This window comes from Podarcis bocagei (genome assembly GCF_964188305.1).
Source record: "Podarcis bocagei genome assembly, chromosome: 13".
NCBI classification, from domain to species: domain Eukaryota; kingdom Metazoa; phylum Chordata; class Lepidosauria; order Squamata; family Lacertidae; genus Podarcis; species Podarcis bocagei.
Window position 1 is genome coordinate 39,441,500 of NC_138138.1, and position 19,374 is coordinate 39,460,873.

At 45.1% G+C, this 19,374-nt stretch overlaps 1 protein-coding gene across 3 annotated transcripts in view; it reads right to left on the reverse strand.

Annotated features, from left to right (window-relative positions):
- SULT2B1 (sulfotransferase family 2B member 1) overlaps window positions 1-19,374 on the reverse strand; it is a 30,231-nt gene that overhangs the window by 1,143 nt on the left and 9,714 nt on the right. For all 3 annotated transcript variants that reach the window (XM_081168435.1, XM_081168436.1, XM_081168434.1), the window contains exons 2-6: window positions 8,034-8,284; window positions 6,545-6,753; window positions 6,330-6,456; window positions 6,086-6,180; window positions 3,787-3,967 (exon numbers count right to left, since the gene is read on the reverse strand). In XM_081168435.1, coding sequence (XP_081024561.1) covers window positions 3,787-3,967; window positions 6,086-6,180; window positions 6,330-6,456; window positions 6,545-6,753; window positions 8,034-8,169 — 748 coding nt within the window. In that variant the 5' untranslated portion in view covers window positions 8,170-8,284. The remainder of the gene's footprint in view (window positions 1-3,786; window positions 3,968-6,085; window positions 6,181-6,329; window positions 6,457-6,544; window positions 6,754-8,033; window positions 8,285-19,374) is intronic.

Consider the following 19,374-nt stretch of genomic DNA (forward strand, 5'->3'; position numbering starts at 1 on the left):
TGGTGTTTTTTGTTCCAATAAATCTTTATACTTTCCCCAACTTTAAATATCACTTTCTTAATTATATGATTTTGGAAACTTTGATGTATTCTAGCTTTTTCATACTATAGGTAGACGTGTCAGCCAAATCTATTATCATGCCCTTCCAAATCCAATAGATCTGTATTTTTTTAATTTGATCCATTCTCGGATCCAACAAATGCATAAAGCTTCATAGTATAATTTCATGTTGGCAGTGAGAAGCCTTCTCTTTCTTTAGTATCTGTTAATAATTTATATTTTTTTCTCGGCCTCTTGCCCTGCCATATAAATTTTGAAATATCCTTTTGCCAATCTTTAAAAATGCCATATTACTTATCACTGGAACTGATTGGAATAAAAACATTTTTTTCAAGACATTCATATTGATTACTGAAATTCTCCTTAATAAATTCATTCTGTTCCAGATTTCTAATTTCCTTTTTATTTCTTTCCAAACTTTTTCATAATTATCTATCTATATTAATATTCCTTGGTGTTAGCCATATCCCTAAGTATTTCACTTTGTTGTGAATATTTATACCTATTTCTTGTTGAATTTTGTTCTTAATCCTGTTTTGGGATATTTTTAACTAATAATTTCATTTTATTAGGTTTGAAACCAGCAACTTGTCCAAACTCTTGTATCTTATAAATAACCTGTTCAAGTGAGATTGTTGGATCTTCTGCAGTGACTACTAAATCATCTGTGAATGCTTTCGATTTAAATTCCTTACTTCCTACCTTTATTCCTCAAATGTTCTCATCTGCTCTGATACTTCACATCAAAACTTCTAATACTAAAATAAACAATAATGGGGGGAGAGGACAACCCTGCCAGATTCTTAGGCAATTCCTATTATGCTTTTGAATTATGGTGCTGGAGGAGACTCTGGAGAGTCCCATGGACTGCAAGAAGATCAAACCTATCCATTCTGAAGGAAATCAGTCCTGAGTGCTCACTGGAAGGACAGGTCCTGAAGCTGAGGCTCCAATACTTTGGCCACCTCATGAGAAGAGAAGACTCCCTGGAAAAGACCCTGATGTTGGGGAAGATGGAGGGCACAAGAAGAAGGAGACGACAGAGGATGAGATGGTTGGACAGTGTTCTCAAAGCTACCAGCATGAGTTTGACCAAACTGCGGGAGGCAGTGGAAGACAGGAGTGCCTGGCGTGCTCTGGTCCATGGGGTCACGAAGAGTCGGACACGACTAGACGACTAAACAACAACAACAAATGATGGCTACACACAAGAGCCTTGCTGGATCAGGCCAATGGCGCATCTGGTCCAGTTTCCTGCTCTCACAGGGACCAGCCACATGACTCTGGGGGTGCAAGGACAGCAGGAACATTCTCTGATTGGTATCTGGGGGTTTGGGGACGGAGGGAAGAACTGCAGGTGTCTGCAGGGTTTGGGTTTTTTTTGTGTGAGGGTTTGTGAGGAGGGGGGATAAAGGAAAACACCGAAAGTGGGAGGCAAGCAAATTTCCCCCACAAAAAATGTGAGAACGATGCCTGTACATTTTGCCCTGTGTCCTAAATTCTTTAGCTAACTATCGTTAGGATGGGATTGGCGGCTGAGCTGAGGATCCCCTCCTATCCCATGATTCTATGATTGTAAAAAGGGACTACTGGAGTAGATCAAACCAGTTGGGCAAGTTTAGGCCTGTCAGCTTCCCCATTGTTGGGGAAATTGTAGGCTAATGTCTCTTGAAGGCTGCCCTTTTTAATGGGAGGCAAAGATCCGAATGGGAAGCGCCTGTCTCTCTCCACTCCCAGCTGGGTGTATACAGGCAGGCAGGAGACAAAAATAGACTTGGAAGAGTTGCTGGGAGGCTAAAGAAAGACACAGAGCGAGCATTTTTGGAGCCCTGAAGGCACTGTCGGTTCTCCTAGGCATGGATGCCAGTGAACTTCTCAGGGGTCTGTTGGGGTGCCTAATGTCATGCCTCCCCCTATGTTCAACCTGTGCATTTGCAAACAAGCACAAATATTACAAAACGCCAGTAAGTTTCCAGTGACCTCATTCCAAAGGAAGCCAAAGGTGCTGCACCCTTGAATCCTCTCACTGCTGAGAGATTGGGGAATTGCATAACAATACAGGGGAATAGCATCTTCCTCCTCCCATCCCGGATGAACTCACTGGTGCTTCCTGCATTCACCCAGAGATCAGGGCACCACTGGAAAGTGAGCCTTTGCAACCGCCTCACCTTAATTAAAAATGTTTTTGAGCAGAGCTGATTTACATCATACCTGACAGCTGCAAGTTACTGAGTAAGAAGTAAGGATGCTTCCAAAATTCTCATTTCCTAGATTGTAAATTACCCTTTTCCCCCCTTTCCAAATCAAACCAATGCATTAGGAATTTGTTCCCTGCCCCAGAGTTTGTGTAGTGTTGTGCCTGTGGTGTTTGCCATAGATTTTAGTTCCTTTGCTGCATATTCTGCCTTTTTCTTCACTCTGCATTGTGGATCCAGACATGTGTCTTGATAAAACACTGCAAAAAAAGCAACCTTGGTGGGACAGAACGTATGGTTGCATCAATATCCTTTGGGTGCAGTGTTTCACCAGTGCATGGGGTTACATGTGCAGTAAAAGATCACAGTAAAACTTGATGAAGTCATAAGTAGAGATGGGGGAGAAATTTGATTCAGTTCACATTTAAAGATGAATCTACCTTAATTATCTCTTTCGAAAACAATGCAAGAAACAAAACACAGCCATCGTCAGAAATTCGCTCTTCTCCAGTTTGCACTTCTACAACTTTTTCAATGCAGTTTGCAAGCCAACTAATATGTACAATAATGCATATATTGGGGGTAAAGCATTGATAGAAATGCATATATTCATGAAAGTAACATGCAACATGCAAAAATGCATTATTTTGGGAGAAACTGCTTTGCAAAAACATGTGCATATTAGGCAAAATTCTATACAAGTTGCAAAATAGCCATGTTTATACTTTGAGAAGCTTGCACTGAAATTTTGATGAATCTTCAAGAAATTTTTGTTTTTCATTGCAAACTGAAATGTGGAGAACTGAAATGAAGACTGGGAAAACGAAGAACTGGGGGGAACCGAAATTGATACGTTTGCCCAGCCCTCGCCATAAATAAGATCACGCTAAGATTGTTTTGTTGCAGTGTTTTATCAAGGCACACATAAGCATAAGTGTATGTGTGTGTGCTCGCGCGCATGAGCACATGCACACACAAATTAACTGGGGTGAGCTGGGGACCCCATGAGGGAACTGTAGGAATTGGGAAGACAGAGGATAACCCCCTAGGAGCCTAACACAGAACCAACAAGTAGTACTGAGGGGAGGTTCTGTCTGGTACTGCTGCGGAGCTGAGGCTAGTACACACACCTAGAGGGCAGTCTGTCATGGCAAAAAATAATAAATAAAAAAATTAAGCACCTTGTGGCACTTTGAAACCTAGCTAATTTGTTATAGCACAAGCCTTTGCGTTTGAAAGTCCACTTCATAAGATCACCGGTAATCCCATACATTTAAGGAGCTCACTGCACCTTTTGCATTTAATTGCTATTGGACTTCAGCTTTAACATTCCCCTGAGCTTTACACCCATGTTCGTTATTATATGCACCTGGAATTGAAGGATCACACTCCATGCATCTTATGAAGTCCACGGAAACTTATGGCATAATAAATTTGCCACCAGACTATTTGTTGGGGATTCCCAATGGCTGCCACCCCTAATTGAGGCACACACTGCGGACAGATCACTCCCAGCCCACCCTACTGTCACCTTTGCGGAGGAAAGCACTTTTCTTCTGGTTCATGAGGAAGCGGGGCGAGAGGGAGAAATTCGACATCTTGTTGCTTTTCATGGCCTCGAAGGAGGCATTCGCCACCACTGAGTCTATGGCTGCATCGTCTAAGTCCTTGCCCAGGAACTGGCAAATTCGGACTACGCTTCCTCGCAGGTCCTGGAGAATGACGGCGGAAATTGTAAGCAGCTGCAGAGGATGCACACTTGAGATAAACACACTTAAGCACATTGACACCACACATGGAAAGAGTTTCAAAGCTAACCGGGCTGTTGTGCCAATTCCAAAGCAACAAACAGATGGTGATTCGGCAATCGCAGTTTGAGGAAGGGGGCCAAAATTACTGTGAGGAACATGCAGGGGGGCTGCATCTCTGGTGCACTGAAGTGTTGGCAGTTAAACCAGAAGTTTCAATTGGAAGTGACGTTTGCAGGGGTGATGATACAGCGCTGCCCAGCCTGACAGAGGACAAAGGGAGAGGAGAGACACCTCAGGTGTGGGGTCTAAGCCGCTGAGAAAGGGGAAACAGGAGATGAGGAACCTGCGTACAGTAATGGAAGCAGGACCAAAAGGTGTAGCAGCAGAGAGACTGTGGGTGAATGGAAGAATTGTCCTACACTAAAGGAGTGCAGGAGTGAAGGTAGGACAAGGGCCTGGCAGGAAGGCGAGAGTGAGACTGGAAGAGAGAATGAATATGTGAAACAGAAAGGGACCAAGCAGAAAGTCAAATAGAAAACAGACAAATAAGTGAAGATAGCCAGAGCAATAGTCTGACTGAAGCAGGGATAAGGGCAAAGGGCATCATTAAGAGAAGGGCGCTGGCAGCTGAATAAAAAGGGATGGCAAACGTTGCCTTGGAAGGATGGAGGAGATGAAGAGAGGAAGGAGGTTTGCTAAGTCTGGGGTGGCAGGAAAATGTCAGGAGTATAAAGGAAGGAAGCTAAGGGTGACAAGAAGAACCCTCAGCTTGAAAGGGGAACGGGCTCACCAGGAATACCAGAGCTCCAGCATGTCTTTACACTTTAAGGAATTTGCATTCCTAAGAATTTGGGAGTCCATCAAGAGGTCAATGAACTCAGAAATTTGAGAAACCCTGGTAGAGAGAGAGAAGATCTGGGTTTCCCACTATGCTCTCAACTCACTCATTTATGGACAGGGCTGGATCAAAGTAATTAAACAGGTAGAAAGTTGGTCTTTGTGGGTTTTTTTGTTTCATTTTTAATGCACAGTCAAAGGCACCCAAATTGCTGGAAAGGTCTTTAACATGGACGTTTTTATGTCCTTTTCTGGAAACATAGGAGGTTATCTTCTACCTCATAATTTCTCCAGTGATCTAACTAGCATCCCTCATGCTCACCCCAACTACCTGTACAGAATCCAACCAGACTGCCAGCTGAATCTTACGGCAGATCCACACAATGCATTTAAAGCACAGCTGACAGATATTTAAAGCACATGACTTTCCCCAAATAATCCTGGAAACTGCAGTTTTCCCCTTACAGAGGTACACTTTCCAGAGTGGTTTAACAAAGAATTCTGGGCACTGTAGTTTGTTAAGGATCGCTGGCAATTGTAACTCTGTGAGGGGTCAGCTACAGTGACCAGAATTCTTTGAGGGAGAGAACGTACTTTGAATGTGCTTTAAATGTATAGTTTGTACGAAGCCACACTCCAGTGCTGGCAATGGGACAACACCCCTCACTGTATCTGAGGACAGCAGGCTGCCTTAGGGAGCACAGAGCAGGCTAGCTTTGGGGACTCAGGGGAGTGGAATGGATTGTTGCTGCTGCCGCTCAAGGCAGTTGCTTCGCTCCACCTCATGGTAGTGCTGGCCCTGCAGAGAACAGAAGGGCAGCAACCACATCCACACTGCATATTTAAGGCACAAGCCTTCCTCCAAAGAATCCCAGGGACTGCATTTTGTTAAGGGTGCTGGGAATCGTAGCTCTGAGAAGGATAATCTGCACTTCCCAGGATCTGCATGGGGGTGCTTTAAATGCATTGTGCCCCACACATTTGAATGTGGAGGGGCTGTGGACAGGGGGAGAAGATGTGCCAATCAGATCTGAAGCCAAGAAATCCACATACCCACACAATCCGGCCTGCCACAGCATGGAGAGAGTGAGTGTGTGGGAATTCTCACACTTTTCACGACCTTCAGGTTCGAGCTATCTTAACAAGCCTGGATACATTCTGCTCCCGGTGCCTCGGCAGGATGTATCCGTGCTTGCAAAAACGCAAAGCTGTATTTTACTAGCAAAATAACATAATAACAACCTCTTGCAGCTCCTCGTATGTGATGAAGAAGAAGTTTTCCTTGTCCTTCAAGTTCAGCCAGCCTTTAACGTGGTCAAACCAGGATCCGAAAGGCACTGCAACCACACAATCGGTGTTAGGCAGGAACCGTGTGGGGCATGAGGAATATCAAGGGTGGGTGGTAGGGGGCTAGGAGAAGGCATGACCCTCTAAACTAAAGGGGGGAGAACATTCCTCCTGCCTCCCACCCCCTCAGTTCACCCACCGTCTCCCTTTAGGAAGCCCTCCAGAAATTGGTCCAAGGTGCCGGGGTCTTTATAGGGACGAAACATGGAAGCAAAATGGTAGAGGGATACCAATACATCTTTGGGATTCCTGACTGTGTAGATGACCTGTTGGCAGAAAAGGTGGGGATATCATTGGGGGGGGGCTATGAAAATCATTGGGAGTGTCTCTCAGTAAGGTATTCTTCTGTCTTACCTTGGCTTTGGATTTGAAGAAGGACTTTGCGAAGAGCTGTGCCGGCAGGTGGGAGCTGATAATGCGTGGTGACTTGTTGGTCAAAGCTATTCTGTATCCTATCACGGTCTCGTACCAAGGCCCTCGGTCCCAGTTGGGAACTGTCCGGCACCAGTTGGGGTCACCATTGCTACGGATGAGGCTTAAAATCTCCAGCATCCACACGGTCCCTAAGAAGGAGCCCCCAAAGAAGCACAGGTTAGTTCGGAAGTGCCTAGCTCCAGCCTGCCCACGGGCAACGATTCCCACCTGGGCTGTGCCCTACCAATACAATGCTTTCCTGGAAGGCGATCGTCAAAGGGGTGCTTCGCCCTGGCATGTGCTTTTGAGGATCGTCGCAGAATTTGGGAGGCCTTGAAAATATTGAAGGGCCTGCCCACCCCAAGATGGCACCCCTGGGGCAGTGAGAGGAGGCGGCAGTGGGCAGGCGAGGCTTGCTGTCGTCTGCCAGTGAACTCCATAGTTCAACATCTCAGTGTCAGCCCCAACTTGGACAGCACCACCTCCCATGCCCAGAGCCCAGCTGCCTGGGCCTCAGAACGCAGCCTCTGTTGGGCCGGGGTCTCCAGCCTCTTTCCCTCAGAACGCAGCCTCCGTTGGGCTCAGCCTGGGCTGCACTCCCTTGTCTCCAGCCTCTTTCCCTCCTCCTTCTGGTGAGTGGTGGGGCTCCCCCAATATTTTATTCAAGTTGGCGCCACTGCCCAAGGTCATCTAGCCTCTCCACAACAAATCAGAGTGGATGCTTATCAAGCCACGCATGTCATCTAATCTCTCTGCAAGCAAGTCAGGATGAATGCTGAATAAGACAGCCCCCAAGTTTGCAGTATATGTAAAATTCAATCAAAACATTATGAAAAAAAGAAGAAGCTGTGCTTAACAACATTTACCTGCATCCCTTGATCCCAGAAACAATGAATTCAGCTATCTGAACTCACTGACCTTGAAGAAGGGGCAGGTAGTCAATATTCCCTTCTGTGACTTCTTATAACCAGCCTGTGCTTGGAAGAAGAGAAGCTAAGGACTGGGTGAGGTTGTTTTGGATTTGCAGGTCTGGACAAATAAGTAAACGGAATACACCCTCCACAATGCCCTGCACCTCACATGTTAGGTATTGTGTGTGCTTTGGGTGAGGCATTGTGCCAGGATACATGGTGGGAAATACTCACCTCTGCAAAGCGGCCTTTTTTTATTAGAGAGGTCTCAGAAATAATGGCTTGTTAAGAAGTTTAATCTCAGCTGTCACGTGACACCTTTTGTGTGTGTACAAAGCGTAGCTAAACTAACCACATGCCAAGCTTGTTGGATGAGATTAGAATAAAAGTGTGTCATTACCTTACAACCGGCTTGTCTGAGTTTCTGCAACATTAATAAAGATCCCTTGGAGCTCAACTCTTACTAGGGAAACTGAGCACAACCTGCTGGGAGCGTTTCAAAGACATTTCCCCTGTACCTGATTTTTGGTAGGTGACATTGAAAATATCGTCATCCCGAACTTGGAAGTTGTTTTCCACCATCTGCAGCACCTGTCCTGAGTAGATAATTTGAGGAAAACTGATCCCCTTGTACTGGAAATATTCCTTGAACATCCTGGGACTCCGCAGATAACAGGAAGGGTGTTGACTGGAGGCAGAAGTTGGCTGAAAAAGGATGATTCCCAAGTGAAGAAATTCTGTGGCTGGGAGATGGATGGTGATGGAGCTTCTAAAAGAGAGGGGAAGATTTATGAAATATCAGGTGTGGTGGTGAGAGAATACAATAGTGTGGAGCAGTGAATTGGACCAGGTGAAAAAGAGTTAGGGCCTATCCGTAACTCCGTTTGTGAATCCCTTGTGAATCCTTTGTGCCTCCTTTAATCCACCCTCACTGTGACTAGTGTTCTCCAAATATGGCTCTCCCACACTTAATCCTCCCTTAATCTGGAGGTTCCCTATGCAACTGATGCAGTTCAGATATTCAAAGCATAGGGAACTCCCAGATTTAGAAAGGAGAAAATGTGAGACACCAGTAGCTGGGGGAAGAATGCCAAATGGATGAGAGGGACTCCTGTTTTAAAGGGGTCACAAGGGGTTACATTAAGCCATAGTGTGGACAGGCCCTTAGAGTTTAGAGCCCAGGGTGCTTCCAGATTCATGTTATTTCCAGGTGGAATTCAATCGCTTACTGGCAAACTCCAGCTGCACCGTTAAAGCTGGTTGGGAGCTCTTGCACAACAAATCTGCTTCCCCAAAAGATTAGACTTTTGCAATAAGGTAAGTGACAGGGAATGCAGAGGCAGGTGTGAAATAGGACTTAATTTGATGCAACTGATATTGAACCGCCTCACCAAAGAAAGCAGAGTAAAACATGCTCATTAAACAGCCAACATCATCTAATCTCCCGGCAGACAAATCAGGATGAATGCTCAATAAAACAGGTCACCTGCAAGCACCCCCAGATCCCACAATGCCCTGGCATAATTTATTCCCTCTTTCTGGTATAGAGGAGGAGTGGGGGGGGGAAATAAATTATAGCGCACTTAGATTTCAGCTCCCCTACAATCAATTGAAGTGCCTTGGAGGTTTGCAAGAGCAGCAGAGGAGCCTGTTGCTTCGTATCAAAGGTCCCATCTGGCATTCTGCTCCAGCGGCTGCTTCTGAGAAGCACACAGGCAAGAAGCAGAAAGGCAACGGATGGCACTCCTTGTTTGTCAGCAGCATCTGGTGCTGCAAAGGACACGGCCTCTGAACATGGAGATCATTCCACTGTGGCCGACAGTTGCTGAGCGACCTCCACGAATTTGCCTCAGGTTGGGAAGCAACCTGTTTCATGAGCCACATTTGTTCATGAGGGGAATTAGATGACATTGCGCTGCATTCCCCACCCCCCCACCCCTTTCCTTAAAGACCGCAAAAAGACAGATGATTTGGGGGAAGTGGGTTTGCATCATCGCAAGACCACCCAATCAATTCTAATTTCACATCCTGAACTTGCCAGGATATGACTGAATCGCAGTCAGAATGAGGTGACCGTCTGGAAGCATCCTAATTCTCTCCTTTTTTAAAAAAAAGCTGTCTTAGTGAATTCCACAAGATAATTATCCATTTGTGAAGAAGTTTCATGAGGTGACACCCCACTCACTTGCTTTCTAGGGTTGTGACAGAAAGGTCACCTCCACACTATACATTTAAAGCACATTCACTGCATATGAATTCACCCGAAGGATCCTGGGAGTTGTCATTTATTAGGAGTCCTGGAAAATGTAGCTCTGTGAGGGGTAAGCTTCAGGTTCTAGGATTCTTTGGCCAAGCCATGTGCTCTAAATCTGAGTTAAACGTAATGAATGTTAGAATGATGTCAGAATGAAGTTAAGTGGTTTAAGCAGTAATGTTTTAAAGGTGCATGAAAAATGGATTATTAACAGGTGAGAACTTAAAGTTATATTATATTAAGTTAAAGGATTAAGATAAAAACAAAGAGGGAAAGAAATTGCTGAATCAACTAACTAAATTAGAATACAAAAAAGGGAGGTGTGAGGAGGTCAGGGAAGCAAGGATATGAATATATGATATGGAAAGATTGATGTGTTCTTTTTAAATGTTTTTTATCTTTTTTCTGTATTTTGTATTTTTCTTTTTTCTTTTTGTCTTTTTTCTATTCTTTTTACTTATGTAATTTTTTTCCCTTTGAAAACTTAATAAATATCATATAAAAAAAATCTGAGTTAAACGTAGGGCCCTATCTGCACATTTAAAGCAGTATCATACCACTTTAAACAGTCAACAGCTCACTTCAAAGAATCCTGGGAACTGTAGCTTGCTTTGTTTTTAATTCTTAAATTTATTTTCTATTTTGTTATTAAATCATTTCAACATGCAGCAGCATCACACCAGTAAGTGATTAAATATACCAGTCTAACACAGAAGCTCGTGCTTAAATAACACATGCACAACAACAACCAAATAATGTAATAGGTTCTTATCCCACACTACTATTTTTAAAGATGGCAGTAAACAGTTTATGTTAACCAAAATGTTTTATAACGTGAGTGATTGATTTTCGTTTTTTTAGCCCTGTACATAACAAAACTGTGCCAATCCAATACAAAAGAGTATTTGTGTTTTAAACATTGTGCCAGTTTGATCCTATTATGTATTTATTTCCACAGGTACTATTAGCTATACTTTGTTGTACCAATTTGTCAGAGAGACGCCCTCTAAGTACTGTATTTTTCGCTCTATAGGACGCACTTTTCCTCCTCCAAAAATTAAGGGGAAATGTGTGTGCACCCTATGGAGCGAATGCAGGCTCCTTGGCTTCAGCGATAGCAACGCGAAGCCGCCGAAGCCTGCGCTCCGGAGGCTTCGCGTTGCTTTCGCTGAAGCCAGGAGAGTCTAGTCTTTGAGGCTGGCAGTAGGGGAAAGCAGCACTTCCCCCCACCGACAGCCCCACAAGCTCGGGGGGCAGCGGGAAGGCGGTTTTGAGGCTGGCGGTGGGGAAAAGTATCTCTTTATCGTAAGCATGGCTGCTAGCAGTCGAGAACGTATTAGAGGTTTGAGCTATGAAGTTAATATTACCTCCTATGTAAGAATGAAGAACTTTGCTTCAGGATGAGAACAGAAATCATGTGGCGGTGGCGCAGCGGCAGCAGGAGGCTCCATTAGCTAAAGTGGTGCTTCAGGTTAAGAACAGTTTCAGGTTGAGAATGGACCTCCGGAACGAATTAAGTTCTTAACCCGAGGTACCACTGTACTAGGGACTAATATCAGCTAGCCAGGTTAGCTATATGTAGAAGTGAGAACTGGACCATAAAGAAGGCTAATCGCCAAAGAATTGATGCTTTTGAATTATGGTGTTGGAGGAGACTCTTGAGAGTCCCATGGACTGCAAGAAGATCAAACCTCTCCATTCTGAAGGAAATCAGCCCTGAGTGCTCACTGGAAGGACAAATCGTGAAGCTGAGGCTCCAATACTTTGGCCACCTCATGAGAAGAGAAAAGACCCTGGAAAAGACCCTGATGTTGGGAAAGATGGAGGGCACAAGGAGAAGGGGATGACAGAGGATGAGATGGTTGGACAGTGTTCTTGAAGCTACCAGCGTGAGTTTGACCAAACTGTGGGAGGCAGTGGAAGACAGGAGTGCCTGGCGTGCTCTGGTCCATGGGGTCACAAAGAGCTGGAGACGACTAAACGACTAAACAACAACAACAACATATGTATAACTAAATAGGCATGAGGTTAACCTTATAGGCGTGAGGTGCCATTCTTGCACTCTTTTGCTATCTCTCTTGCAGAGGCAGAGACGAATTTAAATGGAAATTTCTTCCCATGAGGTCCACACCTCTTCGCTGATAGCAATCTGCCAATCAGCTTCCCACATCTGCCTTAAACCCTCTGCTCTATTCATATCTATTAGGATTAACATACTGTTATGAGTTTGGGGAAAGATTTAGGCCAAATGCCTGGGTCACCTTGGAAACTCTTGGAAAAGTCAGGCTAGCTTCCTGTTTAGGTGATAGCCTGGGTGATGGGCCATTAAGGGAACAAAGGAAGGGGCTCTGTGTGAGATAGCAAATGGGGAGGGGGCTTCCTCAACTCATGGTTAGTTAGGAAGACAAAAGGGCAGAGTGGAGAGTGCAGGGAGGTGAGCTAGAAGCAAAGCAGCAAGCTGGGAAAAGAAAGGGGGGAGAGATGTTTGAATCCAAAGCTGTGGCAAGGCCCTCTTGGGGTGTTAATGCTGTCAACCTCTCCATCATAGGCTCAGGTTGAATATATGTGTAAATAAACCATATGTCCTAAAGACACCACGGTCTCTGCTGTGCCTTATTCTGAAGGAATTCCTGGCACCCCAGGAATCTCACACTGCTCAGAGATTGGGGTGGGGAAGGGGGAACTCTAGTTTGTTAAGCATTCCAAGTGTTGTTAGGAGACTCCTATTCCCCTCACTGGGCTACAGCTCTCAGACTGGTTTAATGATCAATCCCTCTTCCCAGGGAATTGTGGGAACTGGAGCTCTGTGAGGGGAATGAGGGTCTCGTAACAATACTCATCACCCTGAGCAGTCAGGAGTGATCCTGCTTTAAATGCAGAACCGCTGAAATTAATAAGCATGACTACGACTGCATAGATGCTACAGCTTTAAAGCACATTCGAATCACATTCTCCCCCACCCTCAAATAATTCTGGACACAGTAGTTTGTTAAGGGTTGATGGAATTTGCGAGGGGTCGACAACAGTGCCCAGAATTCTTCAAGGGAAAGAATGAGCTTCAAATGTGCTTTAAATGTATAGTATTTATGCAGCCTAAGCTAGGGCCATTGTTTTCAATAGGTCTACTCTGAGTAAAACCCTGTTGAATACAGTGGTACCTCAGATTAAGTACTTAATTCATTCTGGAGGTATGTTCTTAACCTGAAACTGTTCTTAACCTGAAGCACCACTTTAGCTAATGGGGTCTCCTGCTGCTGCTGTGCAATTTCTGTTCTCATCCAGAAGCAAAGTACCCGAGGTACTATTTCTGGGTTAGCAGAGTCTGTAACCTGAAGCGTATGTAACCCGAGGTACCACTGTATCGCCCTTGCTGTGGATGTGATCACAAGATCACACACACACACTGGCTGCCCCGCCTTGTGCTGCTCACTAATCCTGCCTACCCTCAACTTCTTCCCATTCCACCTCACCCAGGCCCCCACTCTCCCTGTTCCCTCATAACTTCTTCAATGCTCCTTTGTGTCTCTCCATCCCTGCTTTATTCAAACCTCTGCTGTTGTTTAACGCCGTCGTCTTAAAACCTGCCTTCTCTTTCGCTTCCCTCCCCTTTCCTGACTTTATGACAATTCGGGATTGTAACACAGCGCTACAAATGCTCCAGTGGAGACTGCATGATGACAGCCTTATATTTTTATGTGTATAGGAAGATATCTCCTTTACGGTTAAGTTTTACTGTGTCTTCGAAAGACATTTGCAACCACATTGCACATCTCCCTTTCCACTGCAAGTTCTCCTCAAGTCAAGGGCAGCTCTCCACCCCTCTCAGGCATCAGAAGTGTATGGGCATATTGGCAACATCAGGAGTTAATAATACCACAGGGCTCAGAGAAACAAGCCATGCCAGTTGGACCTGACCAGAGGCCTCCTCCCACACTTGACACAATAAGCAACACCCCAGGAGTGAAAGGCTCCTCATTGTTTGTAGAACTGGGTTCTGAGGCACATCATGTGCCAAACGAAAATGACTCATGCGTACTTGTGACAATTGAAGTAATCCATCCAGGAGTCCCAAACACCTGCCCACAGGTCTCGCTGTGTGATTTACTGATTTAGCTTTGCCATAATTCAGAAGAGAACAAGGCTCCGGCACCGTTAATAGCTGTGCGAAAAAGAAAGGGTTTCAGGTGTGGCTTGAAATGATGCAATCCCTAAAGGTGCAGGAACTCTTCCCTTTGTTGCATCAGGCCAGCCAGCAGGGCTTGGTTGCTTCCAATGCACCTCTGCTGCTTGTGTGCGTGCATGTATCTCTTCTGTTGCTTAATGTCTTCAAAAACTGGCTGCAATGGTTTGCTACGTGTGTGTGTGTGTGTGTGTGTGTGTGTGTGTGTGTTAAGAACAATAATTCACAGGGACAGAGGTTCTAAAAGAGATGGTCCTTTTTGTATACTGTATGTGCAGGTGTGGATAGAAGAAGAAGTCCCAGCAAAAGAAGAATAGATTTTAAAGTTATTGGACTATGCAGAGATGGCGAAGTTGACGGTAACAATAAAAGATAAAAAAGAGGAGAACTTCGCTGAGGAGTGCATTCCCCTTTGGCGCCACCCCCACCCCCCACCCCCGCTTCAATTGAAATCGCGAGCAGGATTTGAATAATAGGCAAGGGAAGCAATGATTGTAATATAAGTTATAATACATTAGAAAATAAATGGCAGTTTATCTGCTGAAGTTATGGCAGCAGAAAAAGGAATGCAAACAGGAACATTATGAGTGTAAGGATGGGAAGTCAAAATGTAAGAAATTATTATATTGAAAGTGAGTTGAATAAATATCTAATTTTGTGTAAAAGACTACCTAATACTATTCATTATATGTCAACCCCACTCTTCCTCCAAAGGAGCTCAAGGTAGCATCCAAAGTGCTTTCTCTCTCTGCCTCTAGTGTTACCTTCAGAACAACCCTGAAGGGCAGGTTAGGCTGAGAGACGCAACAACCAAGTTATTGGTTGACTCTTATCTCAGGATAACATTTGTCTGCATAAACAAGTCTATTATTATTATTATTATTATTATTATTATTATTATTATTATTATTATTATTATATTCAAAATGAATAATACACACCAGACAAAGGGCATTTCGTTATTTAAAGTAAACAAAACTTGTGGAAATTAAATAAATGCATTTGCTACATTTGTTTAACCTCATACAGAAGGTCGGAGGGGGGGGGTTATTCAAGAGGCACACCCACATCCATACATTTAAAGCCCATTTATACCACTTTAATAGTCATGGCTTCCTCCAAAGAACCCTTAGAACTGTAGTCGTAGGTGCTGACCTACAACTTCCAGCATGTTTAATAAACAGTTCCCAGAATTCTCCATGTGGTGTAAGAGTGCTTTCAATACATGGTGTGGATATGACCAGTCTAGGTCCATCTAGCTGTATGTGATGAGCCTTGAGGAGTTTGCAGGCTGCGCATGAAGCATTAGCCATGCCCTGTTTCCACACTTAGAAATCTTGTTGTCCCCACAGGAAGCCTTGGAAGTGACCTAGTGAGTTTCGTGGTTGAGCGGGGAATTGGAACTAGAGTGGTCCCAATCCTAGTCTGACACACTGAGCGTTACACCACAGTAGTAGCTCGCTAGCTAAGGACCAATAGACAACCCAGTTGACACCATTCCCTGCTCCAGCATTGCCTTCTTCCAATCAGTCTCTAGTTGAAGTAATTGTGTTGGGTTGTTGCACCAGATGCGATTGGATCATTCATTGATTCCCAACAAAAGCCACTTGCCCAGACAGGGAGGTTGCTATGGTGTCTCTGTATGAGTCACTGTTCTGATCTTGCCTTCTTCCACACCCAGGACGGTAATTCACATAGAAACACAGAGCTCCTCTCAGGACAGGTAATTTGTATTCTTTTGCCTTCGATGGATGTAAGGGGGACATGTGCCCTTAATTTTAATTCAAAAGTATTCTTCGCTAAATGATGTTTGGGAAACACTTGTTTCCCACATAGTGGTAGTGGTGGTGATTATGATGATGATTTAAAGGCACATCTGCACATTTGGGTGAGGAGCAGGTTTCTTTTGCTACAGATTTGGGGATTTGCAGAAAGTTCTAGGTCTGCAGGGTAGAGAGGGGAAGGGAGAATTTTCCACACAAAGCCATGTACTTCTCCAATTATAAACCACTGCACATCTAAAGCAACCAGGTAACTTGGTCTCCCTGAACGCTGCTCCCTGGAGAAATTAGGAGCTAACCTACAGTAGTCAAAATAAACACACGAGCTCTATTTTTGTCTTTGCCGGCTCCAGAGCACAGCTCTCAAACTTGCTTGAGGAAAAAAGATAATTAAACTCAAGGAGACTGCAAGATGCCTAGATATGCTAGCTTCTTCTCCTAACCCCAGGGACTGGGCAGTTACACAGGTAACGGTTGGCCCTTTTCAATAGTCCGGAGTCTGAACCCAGTGGTACACAAACAGCCCTTGCTCAAAGCAGACCAGGTGCCCATTGCACAGATGCCACACTGAGGTGTCCAAGGCAGCGTACCAAATAAATATCACAGGCAATGTTTTGGAAGAAAGTAGGTGAAAGCTCCACCCAATGTGATGACAGGGTCCCAGTTAATCTGTATGGGTCGCTGTGTGTGGAAGGGACGCCTCATTTGCTTACAATTGAGAGGACAGTGTGTCAATTTCCTGAACTAATTGTTCAGTTGTCCTTATTGACATCCCTCTTCATCAACCCAGCAGGTGTGCACTAAGCCACAGGTGGCCTTCCAGATGTTGATGGACTTCCAGCACCCCAGCCAATGTTGCCAATACAGTGGTACCTCGGGTTACATACGCTTCAGGTTACAGACGCTTCAGGTTACACACTCCGCTAACCCAGAAATAGTACCTCGGGTTAAGAACTTTGCCTCAGGGTGAGAACAGAAATCGTGCTCTGGCGGCGCGGCAGCAGCAGGAGGCCCCATTAGCTAAAGTGGTGCTTCAGGTTAAGAACAGTTTCAGGTTAAGAACGGACCTCCGGAATGAATTAAGTACTTAACCTGAGGTACCACTGTAGCCAGGAAGAGTGAAAGCTGCAGTCCTGCCCCATCTGGAAGGTCACAGATAGGAATGGAGGAAGCTCCTGTTAAGGAAAATTCTGGGGTGAGAGACTACCCAACAGCCCAGCTCATCGGGGCAAAGCCCATGGGTCTATACGGTCAGAAAGGAAGGAAGTTCCAGCCAAATATAGGAGCAAAACAGTGGTCGGTATATTGTTGTGCAACAGGTCCCCACAAGAGTAAGAGCCCCGAGCGTGGGGTGACAACCTCTTTTAGAACTTCCCTCTTTCCCCCAGAATACAGTGGTGCCTCACAAGACGAAAAGAATCCGTTCTGTGATTCTCTTCGTCTAGCGGTTTTTTCGTCTTGTGAAGCAAGCCCATTGAAGGATTAGCGGATTAACGCTATTAGCGCTATTAGCGCTATTAGTGGCTTTTAGCGGCTTATCTGCTGATCAGATCAGCTGATAAGCGGCTTAGAAAAAGGGGGGGGACCAGCAGGAACTCACAAGACATTGTCGTCTTGCGAAGCAAGCCCATAGGAAATTCGTTTTGCGAAGCACCTCCAAAACGGAAAACTGTCGAACAGCTCTTACACTTTTGTCTAGTGAGTTTTCCGTCTTGCGAGGCATTCGTCTTGCGGGGCACCACTGTATACTTTGAGCAGCATCAGTGATGCATCATCACTACATCACTAGCATGTCACAAATGGGGAGGGGTATTCAAGGGTTACACAAGTTCAACATTAGGTCACTTTCTGAAGAAGGGTGCATGCCCACAAAAGCTCATACCAATAACAAACATAGTTGGTCTCTAAGGTGCTAATGGAAGGATCTTTTTTTATTTTGTTTCGATTAGGTCACTTTATGAGAAACCTTTCCCAACACCTCTTAAGTACCCATCACGGAAAGAACAATAAAACTCTTTACATACCCTTTCCCTCAGGACATTTCTGGAGATGGGTTTTCAGAACACCTGACTTGCTAAACTGCCTGGGGGGGGTGTCTGTTGTTGCCCCCTTGGTCACTCCCTGGGTGGGGTGCCCTGTATGTGCTCCCACGCTTGGGGAATTATGGCGGGATGCCCTGTTCCTGCTGCCTACTTGACTTCCTGCTTCTGGGTTCATGGAGGGAGGTGGAGCCCAAATTCTTCGAGGGGGGAATGAGGAGAGTCAGTTAAAGTATGGATTTTCTATGAATTTGTAATGATAGGCATCTTCCCTGAGCTCTCAAGTCGAAAGGACACATTCAGGCATGATATTTGTAACATTGTACAGTTGTACCTTAGGTTAAGAACTTAATTTGTTTCGGAGGTCCGTTCTTAACCTGAAACTGTTCTTAACCTGAGGTACCACTTTAGCTAATGGGGCCTCCCACTGCCACCGCACGATTTCTGTTCTCATCCTGAAGCAAAGTTCTTAACTCGAGGTACTATTTCTGGGTTAGGGGAGTCTGTATCCTGAAGCACTCCTCCATTGCCTAATCTTCTTTTAAAGCTATCACTTCCTTCTGTGGGAGCAAGTTCCATAGTTTAACAATGTGCCATGTGAAGCGCTTCCTTTTATCACTCCTTGGATGTTCACAAGCTCAGTTGTATGAGAGAGGGAGGAAAACTTTTCTCTACCCGTTTCCTCCATGCCATGCATAATTTCACAACCTTCTGTGGTGGCACCTCTTACTCTCCTTTTCTCAGTCAAACACTGCAAACCTTTCTTCACAGGGGAGCCGCTCCACCCTCTCATTCATTTTGGTTGGCGTTTTTCTGAAGCTTTTCCAACTCTACAATACCCTCTCTGAGGGGAGGCAACCAGAACTGCATTCCAAATGTGGTCATGCCACAGATTTGTATTTGAAATTTCTGCCCTTTTCTCACCTGCCTTTCCATCTCATCCCACCCCCCCACACTTGTTTTTCTTTCCTCCATCTTCTTGTACACAGTGGTACCTCAGGTTACAGACGCTTTAGGTTACAGACGCTTCAGGTTACAGACTCCACTAACCCAGAAATAGTGCTTCAGGTTAAGAACTTTGCTTCAGGATGAGAACAGATATTGCGCGGCGGCAGCGGGAGGCCCCATTAGCTAAAGTGGTACCTCAGGTTAAGAATGGACCTCCAGAACGAATTAAGTTCTTAACCTGATGTACTACTGTATTTTCTTCTTCTATTTCTTCTCTACCCACCCTTGCTTTTCTCTCTCCCTCCTTTCCCCATGTTCCTTGTTCCCCCTTTTAGTTTTTTTTCAGTGCTATCTGCCCCCCCTTTAAATCCTACCTTTTTCTCTAAGGAGCTCAAGTTGGCATACCTGGTTCTCCCCCTTCTTATTTAATCCCCACAACAACCCTCTTGTGAGGTGGGTTAGGCTGTGAGGCAGCGACTGGTCCAAGGTCACCCAGCAAACTTCATGACAGAATAGGGAGGTGAACCCTGGTCACCCAGCTCCTAGTTTACCAAAGGTGCGCTAAGAGGAAGGCACGCTTAGCAAACCCTCACCATGATCAACTCCCGCCCGGAAACCTATCTCCCTACTGTGGAAGGGCGTGTGGATCCAGAATTG